At 38.5% G+C, this 13,547-nt stretch overlaps 1 protein-coding gene across 2 annotated transcripts in view; it reads left to right on the top strand.

The window, feature by feature from the left end:
* arfgef1 (ADP-ribosylation factor guanine nucleotide-exchange factor 1 (brefeldin A-inhibited)) overlaps positions 1-13,547 on the top strand; it is a 39,570-nt gene that overhangs the window by 3,824 nt on the left and 22,199 nt on the right. For both annotated transcript variants that reach the window (XM_036217357.1, XM_024279911.2), the window contains exons 3-5: positions 9,200-9,230; positions 12,877-13,033; positions 13,258-13,404. In XM_036217357.1, the coding sequence (XP_036073250.1) occupies positions 9,200-9,230; positions 12,877-13,033; positions 13,258-13,404 (335 nt within the window). The remainder of the gene's footprint in view (positions 1-9,199; positions 9,231-12,876; positions 13,034-13,257; positions 13,405-13,547) is intronic.

Raw genomic sequence — 13,547 nt, 5'->3', positions numbered from 1 at the left:
GTACACAGCTATCATAAATGTACTTGAATACGTATTAATACATCATTAATTGTACTAAACAAAATGCCAACTAAAGTTCAATAGAGCTAAATTAGATTACCTTGGTGGGTTACCATGTAGGTGTAATGTTTTGAGACAAATTGTTCCACATTAAAGCAGCTCCTACATGGAGAAATGAAAGGCCTGTTGTCTCCAGTTGTGCATATCTCCTTTCTAGGCTAAGTGCAGAAACTTAAGCTGCCTCTAACCTCAAATGTTTCCTCGTCTTCATCATTCAGTGAGTAAGGGAATGGTTAACATGCCAGAGCAAACTTTAGGTAAAAGCATGAGGCAGCCAAAAATTAAGCTGAGTCAGACTTTTCACTTACTTTTTAATATATATATATATTTTTTTTACTGATGCCTTTATAAATGATACAAGTAATAGTTTCACTGGTGGCTTCTTTAAGCCAGAAAAAGATAAATTAATTAAACCAATTAATTTTGAAAGCTGCATGACTATATGTATGAATTATTTAATCCTTTTTGATGTAGCTTTAGCAGATCGGTTTTTAGCAAATGAATATGATTTGTACACCTCGTGATTGAGTCTCTGTGATGTCGTATGGCAAGTTATGGTTCATCCACTTACATTATTTGGGTTTCTGGTTTCTTTATACAATGCCCATGGTGTTTAAGATTGACAACATTTTGAGGAAAAAAAAACCTTCAAATATCATGTTTTTTTTTTTCAAATAAACTTTTTTGAGGACCTGAAAAATCCGTGCTTGTGTTTATACAGCATCAATGTATCTTTTTTTGTTTTTTAAGACCCTCTTCAGTTATATTAGCAACAGTTTTTACCTGTATTATATTTTCCAGGACATAGTTTCTGTAGAGCAGCAGTAGTTCATTAGAAATTAGCCTCTGAGTTATGGGCGGGACTATTGGTGTGGAGCAACCCCACGGCCACTTCCCGTCATCCATCTTTTTACACACTCCCCCACTAGTTTACAGCCCATATAACCCCAGCCTAACAATACCAGTGCAACAGAAATGGCGAGCAACATTGAAGCTACGCAGTTATACAGTTTTGAGCCAGATATCTGCTCGGAAGAGGAAAAAAAAGTAGTTTTATGGATCTGTTTGTCTGCAAGTGTGTCAGAAAGGAGAGGAACAGGGAGCCTGTGGCTGTAGTTTCTACATCACAATAACAAGCTTTTTCCTACATTTTTTTTGTAAGTTACTGATTCACAACAATTTCAATAAAGAAATACAAAAAAACAAAAAACAAATAGAAGCTTAGCTTTCTTTAAATATGTCCTCTATCATGAGAAAAATGCTACAAGAACATGTTAAAAACACATTGGTGTAAATCTTTGAGCTAACTTGCAAACCCAAATCTTCGCCTGAGATGCTACTTAGCTTAGCATGCTAACTTCCTGTTGGCGATTAAACTAAAACTAAGAAATGCCATCACAAACACACACAAATCTATGTATGTAATGTTATACTTGGTAACAGTTAGTCTATAAATGCTGTAAAAAGGATTAGAAAAGGTTTTTCTGCCTGAATGAGTTAAGGAGGCTGCAGTGAAGGCTACAAATACTGTATTCCATGACTCACCATTTATTTCCATCTGGTGCAGAACACTATATTAATAGTCTTCACAAAGCAGTAAAAAATACTTGATAATAAACAATTTAACCACGATTTTATAGTAAAAAAAATATCTTTACTTTGGTTGTTAAATCACAAGTAGAGCAATGGAAGGTTTAAATGGGAGGGAGCTTGAAAGTTTTTGGCTTAAATGTCAATGAGAGGCTTGATTCCGCCACGACAGCAAGACAAGCGATTAGACGGGGGCTTATGGATGTCCAATGAGGGGTTTGGTGAGACGAGCGAGTGCAAATGGGTCTATTCATTTAGTCTCTGCAAACCTCTGCCAGTATTACCTTCTCACCCCCCCTGAGTCTGATTACTGTTGTGGAACCTCTCCTTTCACCCTGAACAATAGTAACGTCTCAGATCTGGCTCTAATCAGATTGTCCATTGTAATTGCAGCTGACCCGTAATTATTAGTGCCTGAGAAGTTGTGTTGGTGACACGATAAATATATCTTCGTATTTTTTAAAGAAAAGGTATTTTTTTGTTGATTTTGTTAATACAAACTGTTTTTAAAAACTTTTTTAAAGTATGTTTTAAGACACTGCTCAAACATTTGGGCTCTAATTTTAAGCTTTCAAAATATGATTACAAGTTAATTTAATGTATTTTTCAAAGTACTTTTTTACCCTATTTTTTATTTGTCTAAGTGTCAAAAGACAGCATGTCTGCTGTGTTTCTTTATGAGGTAAATTCAATCATGCTGTCTGTAGCAGCTCACTGTTCATGGTGTGTCTGGCACTAACCATGGGATGGATGTCAGATGGAAATGGCTCTTTGAAATGGAAATGGTACAGCAGGAGCTGGATGCCCTTTATCCGGCTCATGCTCCTCATTGAGATGATGTGAAGTGAGTCGGGGATTCACCTCTAACCTCGCCACTGCGTCTACGCATAGGCATGTTTTTATTCCCTGTGATGTAAATGTCTTGCATTAAAACAATACCTCCTATGCTGCGTCTTGCTGCTAACCTTGTGACGATGTTGTCCTTTCATGTTGGACCAAAATTACAGCTGACAAAAGGCGGGTGTGTGATGTTTCTATGTTGGCCTTTTCTGCATTTTCTGTCCTTTTTTTCTGTTCGCCTCCCAGCGGTCTGTTTTTCTTGCCTCTGGTTTTGTGACGTGGTACAGAGCATCTCCTGGGTGCTGTCTATTCATTTTGATCCCTCCTACCTGTTAAGCATCCATGTGTAGCCTGTCCCTGTTATAAAAGATGTTTGTGCTCTCATGAGAGTTTTTGAGATCTGCGCGTTCAATAAACATATGTTCTTGGTTTTTCTGTAACTGTTTGAATCTCCGGTTGGAAAATCAAGTCTCTATGGAATTAATGTTTGTCTAACCTTTTAGGTCTACAAGAATTCTCAACTAGGTATTGTTTTAGTAAATTAATTCCCTTTAAATAGAAATTATGGGGATAGTGGCACTTTTAAGGGCCAATTGGGCTGTCATTTTCACTTCATCGACTCAGTGGGACCTTTTTTTTTTTAAATCTGTGAATGCTTTATTGTCTTAAACAGCTTTTATAAAGTCTTGAAGGGTTTTAGATGTTTCTATAGCCTCATAATAGTCCCTTAAACTCCACGTGTCAGTACTAAGATGATTTGGGATGGGTATCAGAGGCTTTAGTGTCCCTTAATTAGTCAAATAAGTTCTTACAACTGTGGAAAATCTGGAAGATTTAATACATTTACATACATTTACAATATATTTGCAGAACCAAGCCTGTTTTTAAAAAGTTAAAAACTAACCGTTGCAGCTCCTCAAAAGACCTCTGGAGGATGGCATCAGAAGGAAGTTATGAAATTTATCATGTCAAAAAATCTTACTTCACACAAAAATTAACACATGTCCAGCCTGGTTACTGAAACTTATGGCTATTTATTGCCTTTTTTCATGGTAAATACAAGGGCAGTTATTTATTATTTTTTTGTATAACCCAGTTATTTTGACTTTATTGGTGCTAAAATTAAATGGGTTTACAATAATGCCTCGTTTCCACTAAGACTGGACTGGACCGGACCAGTAAGGTATTTTGAGTGTTTCTATGACAAAATTGACCCAATAGTCGATGTCAAAGATCATCAATTTAGAATTTCTATGTTTGTAGGCTGTACCCAAAAATTCATGTTCCCTACAAATATGGTGGCACAATTTAAAAGCAAAAACAAGCAAGCTTTCACGCAGTGTAAGATTTATTAAAAAGTTCCAACGAAGAAAAATACACCAAATACAAATTTCTTTCCAATTTAATTTACTTTTATGAGGAATAAGATCAAGAAAAACAATTTTAATATAAAATACATTTATATCAAAAGCATTTTGGTATATAAAAGGTAAACTTGAGTTTTTCCCAGAATGCTTCAGCACTTGGGGTTGTTCAAAGTCACACTTACCTTCAAGATATTGTCCAGGAATCGCCTTCTTCTCCCTTTATTCTTGTATTCAAGATGTGCTTCCTTTTGTGTTGACTGGCTTAAGTTAACTGTAAAACCAATCAGCATTTCACAATATGTGGTGTTATTATTTGAGGACGACACACGCTCCCTTTAGTGTTGTTGACATATTCCATATCCTGCTGTCTGGGATAAGATCGACACAGATGGATAACTTCCATGTTTCTATAAATAGCTTTCCAGTCAGCCTTTCTAAACAGCTCTGTCTTCTCTGATGGACACAAATGCTGGAGCTAACCCGTATTCAAACACTAATAAGCATATCCAATCATGAAATTGTAAATAAAAAATCAATTTTACCTGCAGCTTTGCTTGCAAAAGACCTGGCCGGAGGTAATGAAGAAACAGTGACTCAATATTTACGAAGTGACAGACCAGGCAAAACGGCTTTGGGCTCAAATAAGGCCACATTTTCCCTTATAACTGCAGCGTTGAAGAAAAAAAGGAGCCGAGATGGCCTGCAGTGGAATTCTTATGTTTGTCTTTGCTCGTGGTGAATACAAATAATCTCCCAACCTGGTTTTACATCAGATCTGCACATTTCACATTCCGCCAGTGTACAAAAACACCACAGTGGCCCATCAGATAATGGAAAACACGGTCAAGCACAACTCGAAAAAAGATGTAGCGTTTTTATACTGCTAATTATTATAAATTGGCTCTTCTTTAAGCTCATAGATAAGTGGAGGCATTAAAAAGATCTACTTCAGGCTTTGCAAATCTCATTTTCAAAGTAGAACCATTTCAAGACCTGCTTTGTTCCTGAAGCTATTTTTATTGTATTTCCAAGCGTTTCTGGTCCTTTTGTACCGCTGCCTGCAGCTTCTTCATTCACCAGCTGTTAAATGTTATTGACCGTTGAGACGGACAGCTTCATCATTTCACACCCCTCCCTAAAACTTTCAGATTGATTAGGGGAAGTCTTCAAAGGCTGCTCAATCTGGATTAAAAGAACGATACATTTCAATCGATGGTGAATGCATCAGAAACGACTAATTGCTCATTATGTTTCTCACCCAGTTTGGATGCTGGAACTCTTGTGGGTTCTCCTAGCAGGATGAGAAATGCTTTGTCATTGAACTCAAGTTAGCCTGCAGGCAGCCAAGTCAGCAGTAGGAGAGCAGGAGAGGAGTGTTTTCAGTACTGCTTACAGTTTCTCTTGATGTTAATTTAAACTATTAATTTACTTGAAATATAGGGTTTACTTTAGGATTAGCTTTTGTTGCTCAGTTTAAGCTTAATTGAAAGAGGATCACAGATAATCCCAACAGAGTATCAAACTGAGCTGGAACTTTTCGCGGCTCTCTGTCAGGTTCAGCAATGGAGTGCGAGGCTTCTGTCTAGATCAGACTGTGCTGGTCAGTCCAGTCGGAGGCTGTCACCTGACGCTGTAAGGTTCTTGGGCCTCTACTTCTCCCAACACATTATCCTTCTCATCAGATTTCATTAGGCCTCTACTAGCCCTGCTTAATACATTGGAAATTTAGAGCTCTTTTTGCTTTTGACCAATCGGATGGACCTTTTTTGATGTTAAATACTTGCCTTTAATGTCAATGTGGGTCATTTTGATATTGCAATATTTATCTCTAATATTACAAGTTTTCCTAATATCGTGTAGCCTTAGTCTCTCCTGATGCTCCTAGTCTTTACACACCACCATAAAAGTTTTACCTTCATTTTATCGTATCTACAGTAATGGAATATCAGTGTGTTTGCTTGTTTAGCATGAGCTGACCTCAGTTTGAGGTGCTTGTTGTTGTGAGCTCATGTATTTTTCACAGTGGGTCTCATTGCGGGGGTCAAATATCAGTCTCTGAGAGACTCAGGCTATTATGTTTGCTTTAATAATTCTGCTCCAAAGGATGTGATGGCTGGTGAAGTTTCTTCCTCTGTCCACAGAGTCAAGATATTTACAATGAATTTAAGTTTTTGCTGTTGGATTGAAGGAAGCAGCTGACTTCCTGTCATTGAGATTTCTTTATTTATTTCACTTGATTTGTAACAGTTCTATGTACTAATCTATACTTTCACATTATAGAGTTCTGAGTTTGTTCTCTTAGAAATCTTCCCCATAAAACATTTTGGATTTTCTCCAGTCTTTAAAATTGCAGTCTTTCCAGGGCAGAGTGCAGACAGCTTTTGACAGCTTAAACTACTTCAGTGGATCATTTAGATAGCTGACAGCCTAAAGGTATGTGTGCTCAGTCCGAGGTGGAGGAGAGGTTAGCTGGTCTGTGTGGGCACTGCAGCTTCATTCTGTACTGACAGCCCGTCTCCAGAAGTAACTCTATGCCCTAAAACACCAGAGAGTTCTGGGACTGTTGCATCAGGTTGACCCATTAGAGGTGTTTTCCATGTTAATGTCAAAGCCCAAATCATCAGTCTAATTGGCTGCTCCCAGAGATTGTGGACATTTTTGTAATTGCTTTTAAAGAGTTGGAGACAACTCTGCCCTTAAATGCATGTTCTCTAATAAAAATCCAAATGACAAACCCCTTAAAAATCCTATTCAACTATATTTTTTATCTAAATTGTTCCCAGTGGTCTTTTAATTATGATTATGCAGTTTATAGCCAAAATTAAAAACCCTGTAAGACTTGTTTTCTGCAGAGTAACAGGAGCTCATTAGTTATTCGTATCTGGGTTGTGGGCGGGACTGTTGGAACAGAAGTAAGCCACTGCTAGTTTCCCATCAACCCTGTGTTTACACTCTCTCCCGCTAGCTTATAGCACCTCACAAGCCCAAGCTAACATTAGTGTAGCAAAAAAAAGCAATATCTGAGCTATCCAGTCACACAGTTTTTATCTAGATAGCAGAAAATTAAAGACGTTAATGGATCAATTTGTCCGCAAGTGGATGGTTAAGAGTTGTAGCGGAGCAAGGAGACTTTGGCCCACCCATGGCAGTTGCTGAGTCACAAACCTGAGCTTTTGGAAACCATGGATTTTCATCTGCTTGTAATCCAACCCGATTTAAATTAATAAATACTTAGATGCAGTTTTATTCTTGAATTATTTCATATACTTACTCGATTATGAGAAAAATGCTACAAAGACAAATTTCATTGGAGTGGGTCTTTAACCCTTTTGAGATTTAGCTCCAGTGCTGACATTTTTTGAACTACCGTAACTCTTCAACTAGCATAATTTAAACGGATTCTCAAGCTGAAAAAAGCGGTTTTGTGCCGATCTATAAGTACAGTAAATGTAAAGAGTTATGGTAATTTGTAGAGCGTCTATTATTTACCGTCATTGACAGCAACTACTGTATCAAAGGGTTTAAAAAGGAATAATTTCCCAGCTGTAATGAATAGGAAAAATAATTTTGAAATATTTGATACTGTTGTATATATTTTGATGTAAAATCTGACTTTTTACAAAGGAATCCATGAGAAATGGCTCTGTTCTGCCACCAGCCTCTGGTGGTGTTTTGGGGAACTGCAACAGTAGTTCATTCTTGATCTGTGAGAAATTAGGAAACAGAATGTTGGAGCTTTGAACCAAATCAAGCCCAAAGTGTTTTTCTTATAAGCAGTTTTCTTTAATGTTTTTTATGTTTAAAAGTTTTTGAAGCGTCTCCGTTAATTTGGCTTGCGTTCTTGCGAAGTTTTTAAATATGTTTAAAATGTGCACTACAGGCAACACGCAGAGGACAGAATACATTTTTTTCCCCTTAAATCAAAATTTGTTTTAAAGTACAATATGTTCCATCCAGTGATAAAGCTGGCAGAGATGAGCCGCTCTGATTCACTGTCTCCCTGACCGCTCAACCTTTTGGCACGTCTGATTAAAAAGTCTGACACGGGAATTTCTGTCCTCAGAAAAGCAGAATGGGACTGGCGTGTGGACGTCTCTTTAATATTTTTGAGCTTCTCTGCAGCAGTTTTTAGTAAAGCTGCTTTATTCATGCTTTTTCTCATCTCCTTGTAGAATCTAAATGCCAATGATTTTCCTCTAATATTATGTCTCTAAAATTAGCATTTTCCATTTTGTGGCTAATTCGGTGCAGAATGAGATTTGATTTAAACGCTCTTTTTAAGGTAATTGAGGGGTGGGAGGTCTAAAGGGTTGAACCCCCTTTAGATATGTTGATGCCTTGAGGTAATAAAGAGGATTATTTAGGAAACTAACAAGTCAGTAAGAACAAAACGATTTATTCTTTTGGTTCTACCTTGAATATATTCACTTATTCTAATAACTTCTGGCTGATCTCACTTTGGAGAGTTCTCTGCACTTCTTCAATCTTTGGATTTGCTGCATTTCTTGATAAAAGTTGTTGTTTTACCCATCACCTGCTTTTATTTTAATGCTGCGTGTTTTTCTCCACCAAACTTCTCCTATGAGCCAGCATCATTGATTGCACACAGCTCAGTAATGGATGCATGCAAACAACCTCCTCCTCAAACAGTGAAATGTTTGAAAACCATTTAAATTCAGCCCCACAGATGCCACAACTTCAAAATATTTTTCACCAAAATCTTTTAGAGAACTCCACGCCTTCTAGCAGTGAAATAATTGGCGTGAGCGTTCTCAGATTTTTCACGCAGGTGTGTTTCTGTGGGAACGCTGCCAGTTTTGCCTCATCGGAAGCCCTACTTTCATGTTGAGCACCCATCATCCCCTGTTTTCTACCTCTTATTTTCCATCTTTATTCCTGTGTTCAGTAAGTTTACGCACCTGTTCGTTGTTACGCCTGGAGATCTCTGATGGTCACAAACACGGGTCTGGCTCCCAGTCATGGTGCAGAGTGAAAAAGTATTATATTTTTGGCACAATGCAGCAGCTGAGGCAGCACAATAAAGGAGGCTTCTTTGTGCTCTTAGTTGAGATGTATAAGCAAGGCTGTTGCCATGGCGACAAAAGGGCATTCGTGTTAACAACGAAAATCTATGCAACGATTTAATTACGTTCAATGCAAATCTAAAAATATGTCTATATGTGGGTTATTTTAGTTTACAAGTTCAATAAAAAACAGGGAATTCTCTAAAAGCCTTGCCTCATAAATGAATGATATGCTTGTATTTCCTATGTGCTCCTTTTTAGAGTTTCTTTTTGCTGACTAAATATAATTCTTCCATTTCTCTTTTTCCTTTCTTTCAGAGGAAATCAAGCAGGAATCAGAAAAACTAAGGTAAGCTTCTATTCTGCGTCTGTGAGCATGCCCAGTGGGTCTGAAATTCCCGGTTTTGGGATTAAAGCGTGGCGTGACTTTGCTTGTCTTCACAGCCTCCAATGTGATTTTTTTTGTTGGGAGTCTCAGCTGGCCCGTGCTCAAAAGCTCCCCAGCGTTCTCATTAATGGCCTTCTTTACGAAACCATGCATGATCCTGAGCTTGTTTTTGACCGCTCTCGCTCGTGAAGAGGCTGCTAAGTAACGCCTCTCTGGAATGTTGTTGAGCTTGGAATCCACCTCTCCTGCTCTAAATCCCTAACTTTTCTCGATTTTTCTCCCAAATTTCTCCTCTCACACTGGGAGCTGCAATCTTACCAGATCTCCTCATCAGTCTCCCACTTTCATCCGAATTTCTGCATTTAGAGGGAAGATGTGGAGGCTGTCTGCAGCCACACCCTTCAAACACATGCTGCTGGCTTTGATGCTCCCGGTTGAGCACTTATTCATGCAGCCACGTAGATGCAAAAAGGAGCTTTTCCATTTACTACTATAGTGCATTTGTGGCTGCAGCATAGATCAAGACTTACTAGAAGGTTCTCTAGGACGGAAGCTTGGAAGCACCGTACACTTTAAAAGTAGATTTAATTTGTTCAGTTTGTGATTGAACTAAAAAGAAAGCATATCTAGACGGCTCACCATCCTTCTGCAGGTTAAGGCGTTTATTCTTAACAGTCCAGCAGGGACTGATGTCTACACTATAATTGACAAGCTGCTCCCGCTAATGTTCAAAAGCCTGAAACAGACAATGAAAGGCTTCCCTTTTGGATCGTTTTAATGAAAATATATTGAAAGTTCTTTATGCGTTTTGCTCAAGGACTCCAGAAGTCCCCGGCTAAAAGCCTTTCCTCCCTATGTTTTCCGGGAACGAGTACAGTGAGCGGCCGTTTCTTGTTCAAATTGAAAAGAGAAGATTTATGAAGCTCTGCTGCAGCCGGCAGACCATTAACATTACTTGGTGAAAAAAATAAGAGATGCTCAGTTTAGTTGTAGCTAAACTGAAGGGAAAGTAAAAGCTGTTTTTATTTAAAGGAAACTTGATGTTATCAATCTTAAATTTTATTGTCTGGAGATCTTTCAAATGCTAAATAGTGTGCTATTCTTAATTATTTTTATTTACTTCTAAACAACAAAATTTACCTTTGAAATAATATATTTACCTGTATTTTCCTGAGTATAAGTCGCAGGAACAAAAAAAGGGGAAAAAAAAGAACAAAAACCCCAAAATAAGTTGCACTTATATTGAAAAGTGCACCACTTCTTAACAAATCCCCCAACCCCAGCATAATGCTGCTTTCACATCAAACACAATTTACGTGTGAAATTTGTGTTTGCTGCATTTTTGTAACAAACTCAATACTCAATGCTTGTCCAAAATTCATAAACTAGACCAGAGGTCATCAACCTTTAACAGTAAGAGAGCCATTCGGGCTTGTTTTTGACTGATCGAAACCTAGAAAGAGCCGCATAGTCTTACTTTAGCCTTTAAGCAATTTGGATTTGCATTCATTACCTTCCTTTTTAATAATAAATACAAATTATGTTTATTTTTTTGGCATAAACGAAAGCAAAAATATAAAAACAAACTAGCATCTCTGAAGATTTAATTTTTTCCCTTTTTTTGCATGGAAGGCACACATGATGTTGAGAAATCTGGTTTATTTATTTTGAAAAGTTCAACGAAAACATCACTTAGACTTGCCTAAGGTCTGGGGTTCATGAGATGATTCAGTATTTTTTTCTTTTACGGTGATCTTCACCATCTACTGCAGGGGCAGATTTTCGTGGTACTTTCAATGCAGTACATATCACTAGAGATGACACACAGGCTTTTTACTATAGTTCAAGATACGCAAAGAGCGGCGCCATATTGGAATGGTACAAAAACAATGAGACATGGCTTAACAGACACAGTAATATAACCATAAAATGCTTAATTTCGGTAGGTCTAACACAAATACAGATACCACAGCCATCCACCATAAAACAAAAAAGATCGGTGGTTCTGTCAGAAAACCTGGAAATAGTGCAAAGTCTAAAGCTGCCTTTGACTTTGAAAAGGTTAAAAGATCAGCCTAAATGTTCACTATTGAGAGTAAACTCACTCAGATCTTCCTAAAATGTTTTCTAGAAGTTATCTTTTATCAGCTGACAGCAATAATTTACTAGTAAAAAGTCACATTCTTGTTTTTCCAGCTCTGTTTGTACAATTGTAGCACAGCAGTAAACGGGCATCTCTACCATTCCAATATGGCGTCCAACTTTGCGTACGCAACAAGCTAGTATGCCATCTCTAGCGATATATACCTCATTGGGTACTTTCATGTCTCTTTAACCCATTTGGATGACTCGCTGTTCCGCTTTGGTCCAAAGAGAGAAAAAATAATAACAAGAATAATATAGTCTTGATACAAATAAGAAAAGTATCATAAAGTTCAGGAGAATGATCCGATTCTCCTCCTTTTTGATGGAGCTTCTTCTTCTGTATTTCTGCCAGTATCAAATACAGATATACACTTACCTACAGTGCACTCTAGCGGTTGCTGCTAGAGGGCAGCTGGTTGTTAGTGGGAAAATAAATATTTGAGCCAATATTTATTTTTTTCACCATCACATAAGTTGCACCTAAGTAAAACTTGTACCGTTGGCCAAACTATGCAAAAAAAGAAATGCAACTAATACTCATAAAAATATGATATTCTTAAAACGCTGTGTCAGTGTTCCCTCCTCCCACTCGACTTCATGCTGTTGGAGCAGCAGGACACAAGGGACTTTACTTGTTTTGTTGTCATGTTATTTTGGGAGCATTGTTATTGTTATCCTTAAAAACAAAAATCACTTTTTTATGTTTGCCGTTTCCTGATTTCAGGTTCCTATACCCTTCTGTTTCCTTCCACCTCTCCTCTGTGCCCTATTACTAATTTAATTTCATGAAGCTCATTTAAAAAACTGTATCATCCTCCATGTGGGTCCTCAGAGAGGTCTCCATCCTCCTATCTTTTATTTCTGATTCTAATTTGGAGAGCTACAAAAGAGCTGAGGTCGTCCTTTTCGCTCACCAAGACATAAACAATGCCACCCCCTCCGTTTCACTCCGTCTGTCTTCCTCCCACCCCTTTTCTGTCCTTTTTTTTTCCCCGTCTTGTGCAGTCTGGGTGTGGTGGCTGTGCTCGGGGATGCTGTGCAGAGAGACACGGCTGCTGAAAGCGATTCTCCATATTTTATGGCCGCCTCTGTAGCTCTTTAAAAATGTAGAAATTACAGCCGTGTCATGTGACGTCTTCTGGCCAGAAGATCCACAAAAGTGGACGGCACCATCCCAAACCTCTGAGGTTCCTGCTGTTTCACGCTGATAAATCAGGCGGAAAATTTGAAGCAGTAAATTAAAGTCGATGTAATGAAGATTGTAGAAGCAGGATTGAAGGCTTAACATGTTTAATCTCCCACCCAAGGTTGTTCTGTGAGGTAAAACATTACTTCCCTCTACACTTTAAAGTCTGCTGACTTTTTTTTCTTTCACTTTTACCCAGATTTGACAGAGTGATCACAGTGCTCGTCTTCTCTCTTTTCTCCATCTGACCACTTTTCCTTCTTTCCGCTGTCGCAGTCCACCAAGCGGAGATGGAAAATCCAGCTCCAGCACTTTACCGCCCATCAAATCAAAGACCAACTTCATCGAAGCCGACAAGTACTTCTTGCCGTTTGAGCTGGCATGTCAGTCCAAATGTCCCCGCATCGTCATCACCTCCCTCGACTGTTTACAGGTCAGTGGCAAGACAGATCAGACTGCAGACTTCCAAATGTTTGCATAATGCTGTGGATGGGAAAGTGTGCTTTTATGTCCTAGTTTAGGTTTGCTGCGGAGTAAACTGTGTTTGTGGGGATCAAAAGTTTAATTTAATGCAGAATTTGTTTCACCTGCTTAGTCTTACACATCCTTTGTTACATCCTGTGTGTTTACAACTCCTCGTTTGCATGTGACTTGCAGAAGCTGATTGCATATGGCCACCTGACAGGCAGCGCTCCGGACAGCACGGCTCCAGGCAAGAAGCTCATCGACAGAATCATTGAGACCATCTGCGCCTGTTTCCAAGGACCACAGACTGATGAAGGCGTGCAGCTGCAGATTATTAAGGTAGGCTGCTCTTTATTTATCACAAACGTACCAGTTACTGTGAGCCCCAAACAGTTTTTTTTTTCTCTTGGATACAAGTCTGAGCTGGATTTCAGTTGGGAATAATCACCTATTACAGGGTGAGGCGGCTGTGTCAAATCCCA

This window comes from Oryzias melastigma, linkage group LG20 (genome assembly GCF_002922805.2).
Source record: "Oryzias melastigma strain HK-1 linkage group LG20, ASM292280v2, whole genome shotgun sequence".
Classification (NCBI taxonomy): domain Eukaryota; kingdom Metazoa; phylum Chordata; class Actinopteri; order Beloniformes; family Adrianichthyidae; genus Oryzias; species Oryzias melastigma.
Note: the sequence above shows the minus strand (reverse complement) of the source record. Positions and strands in the feature narration are given on the sequence as shown.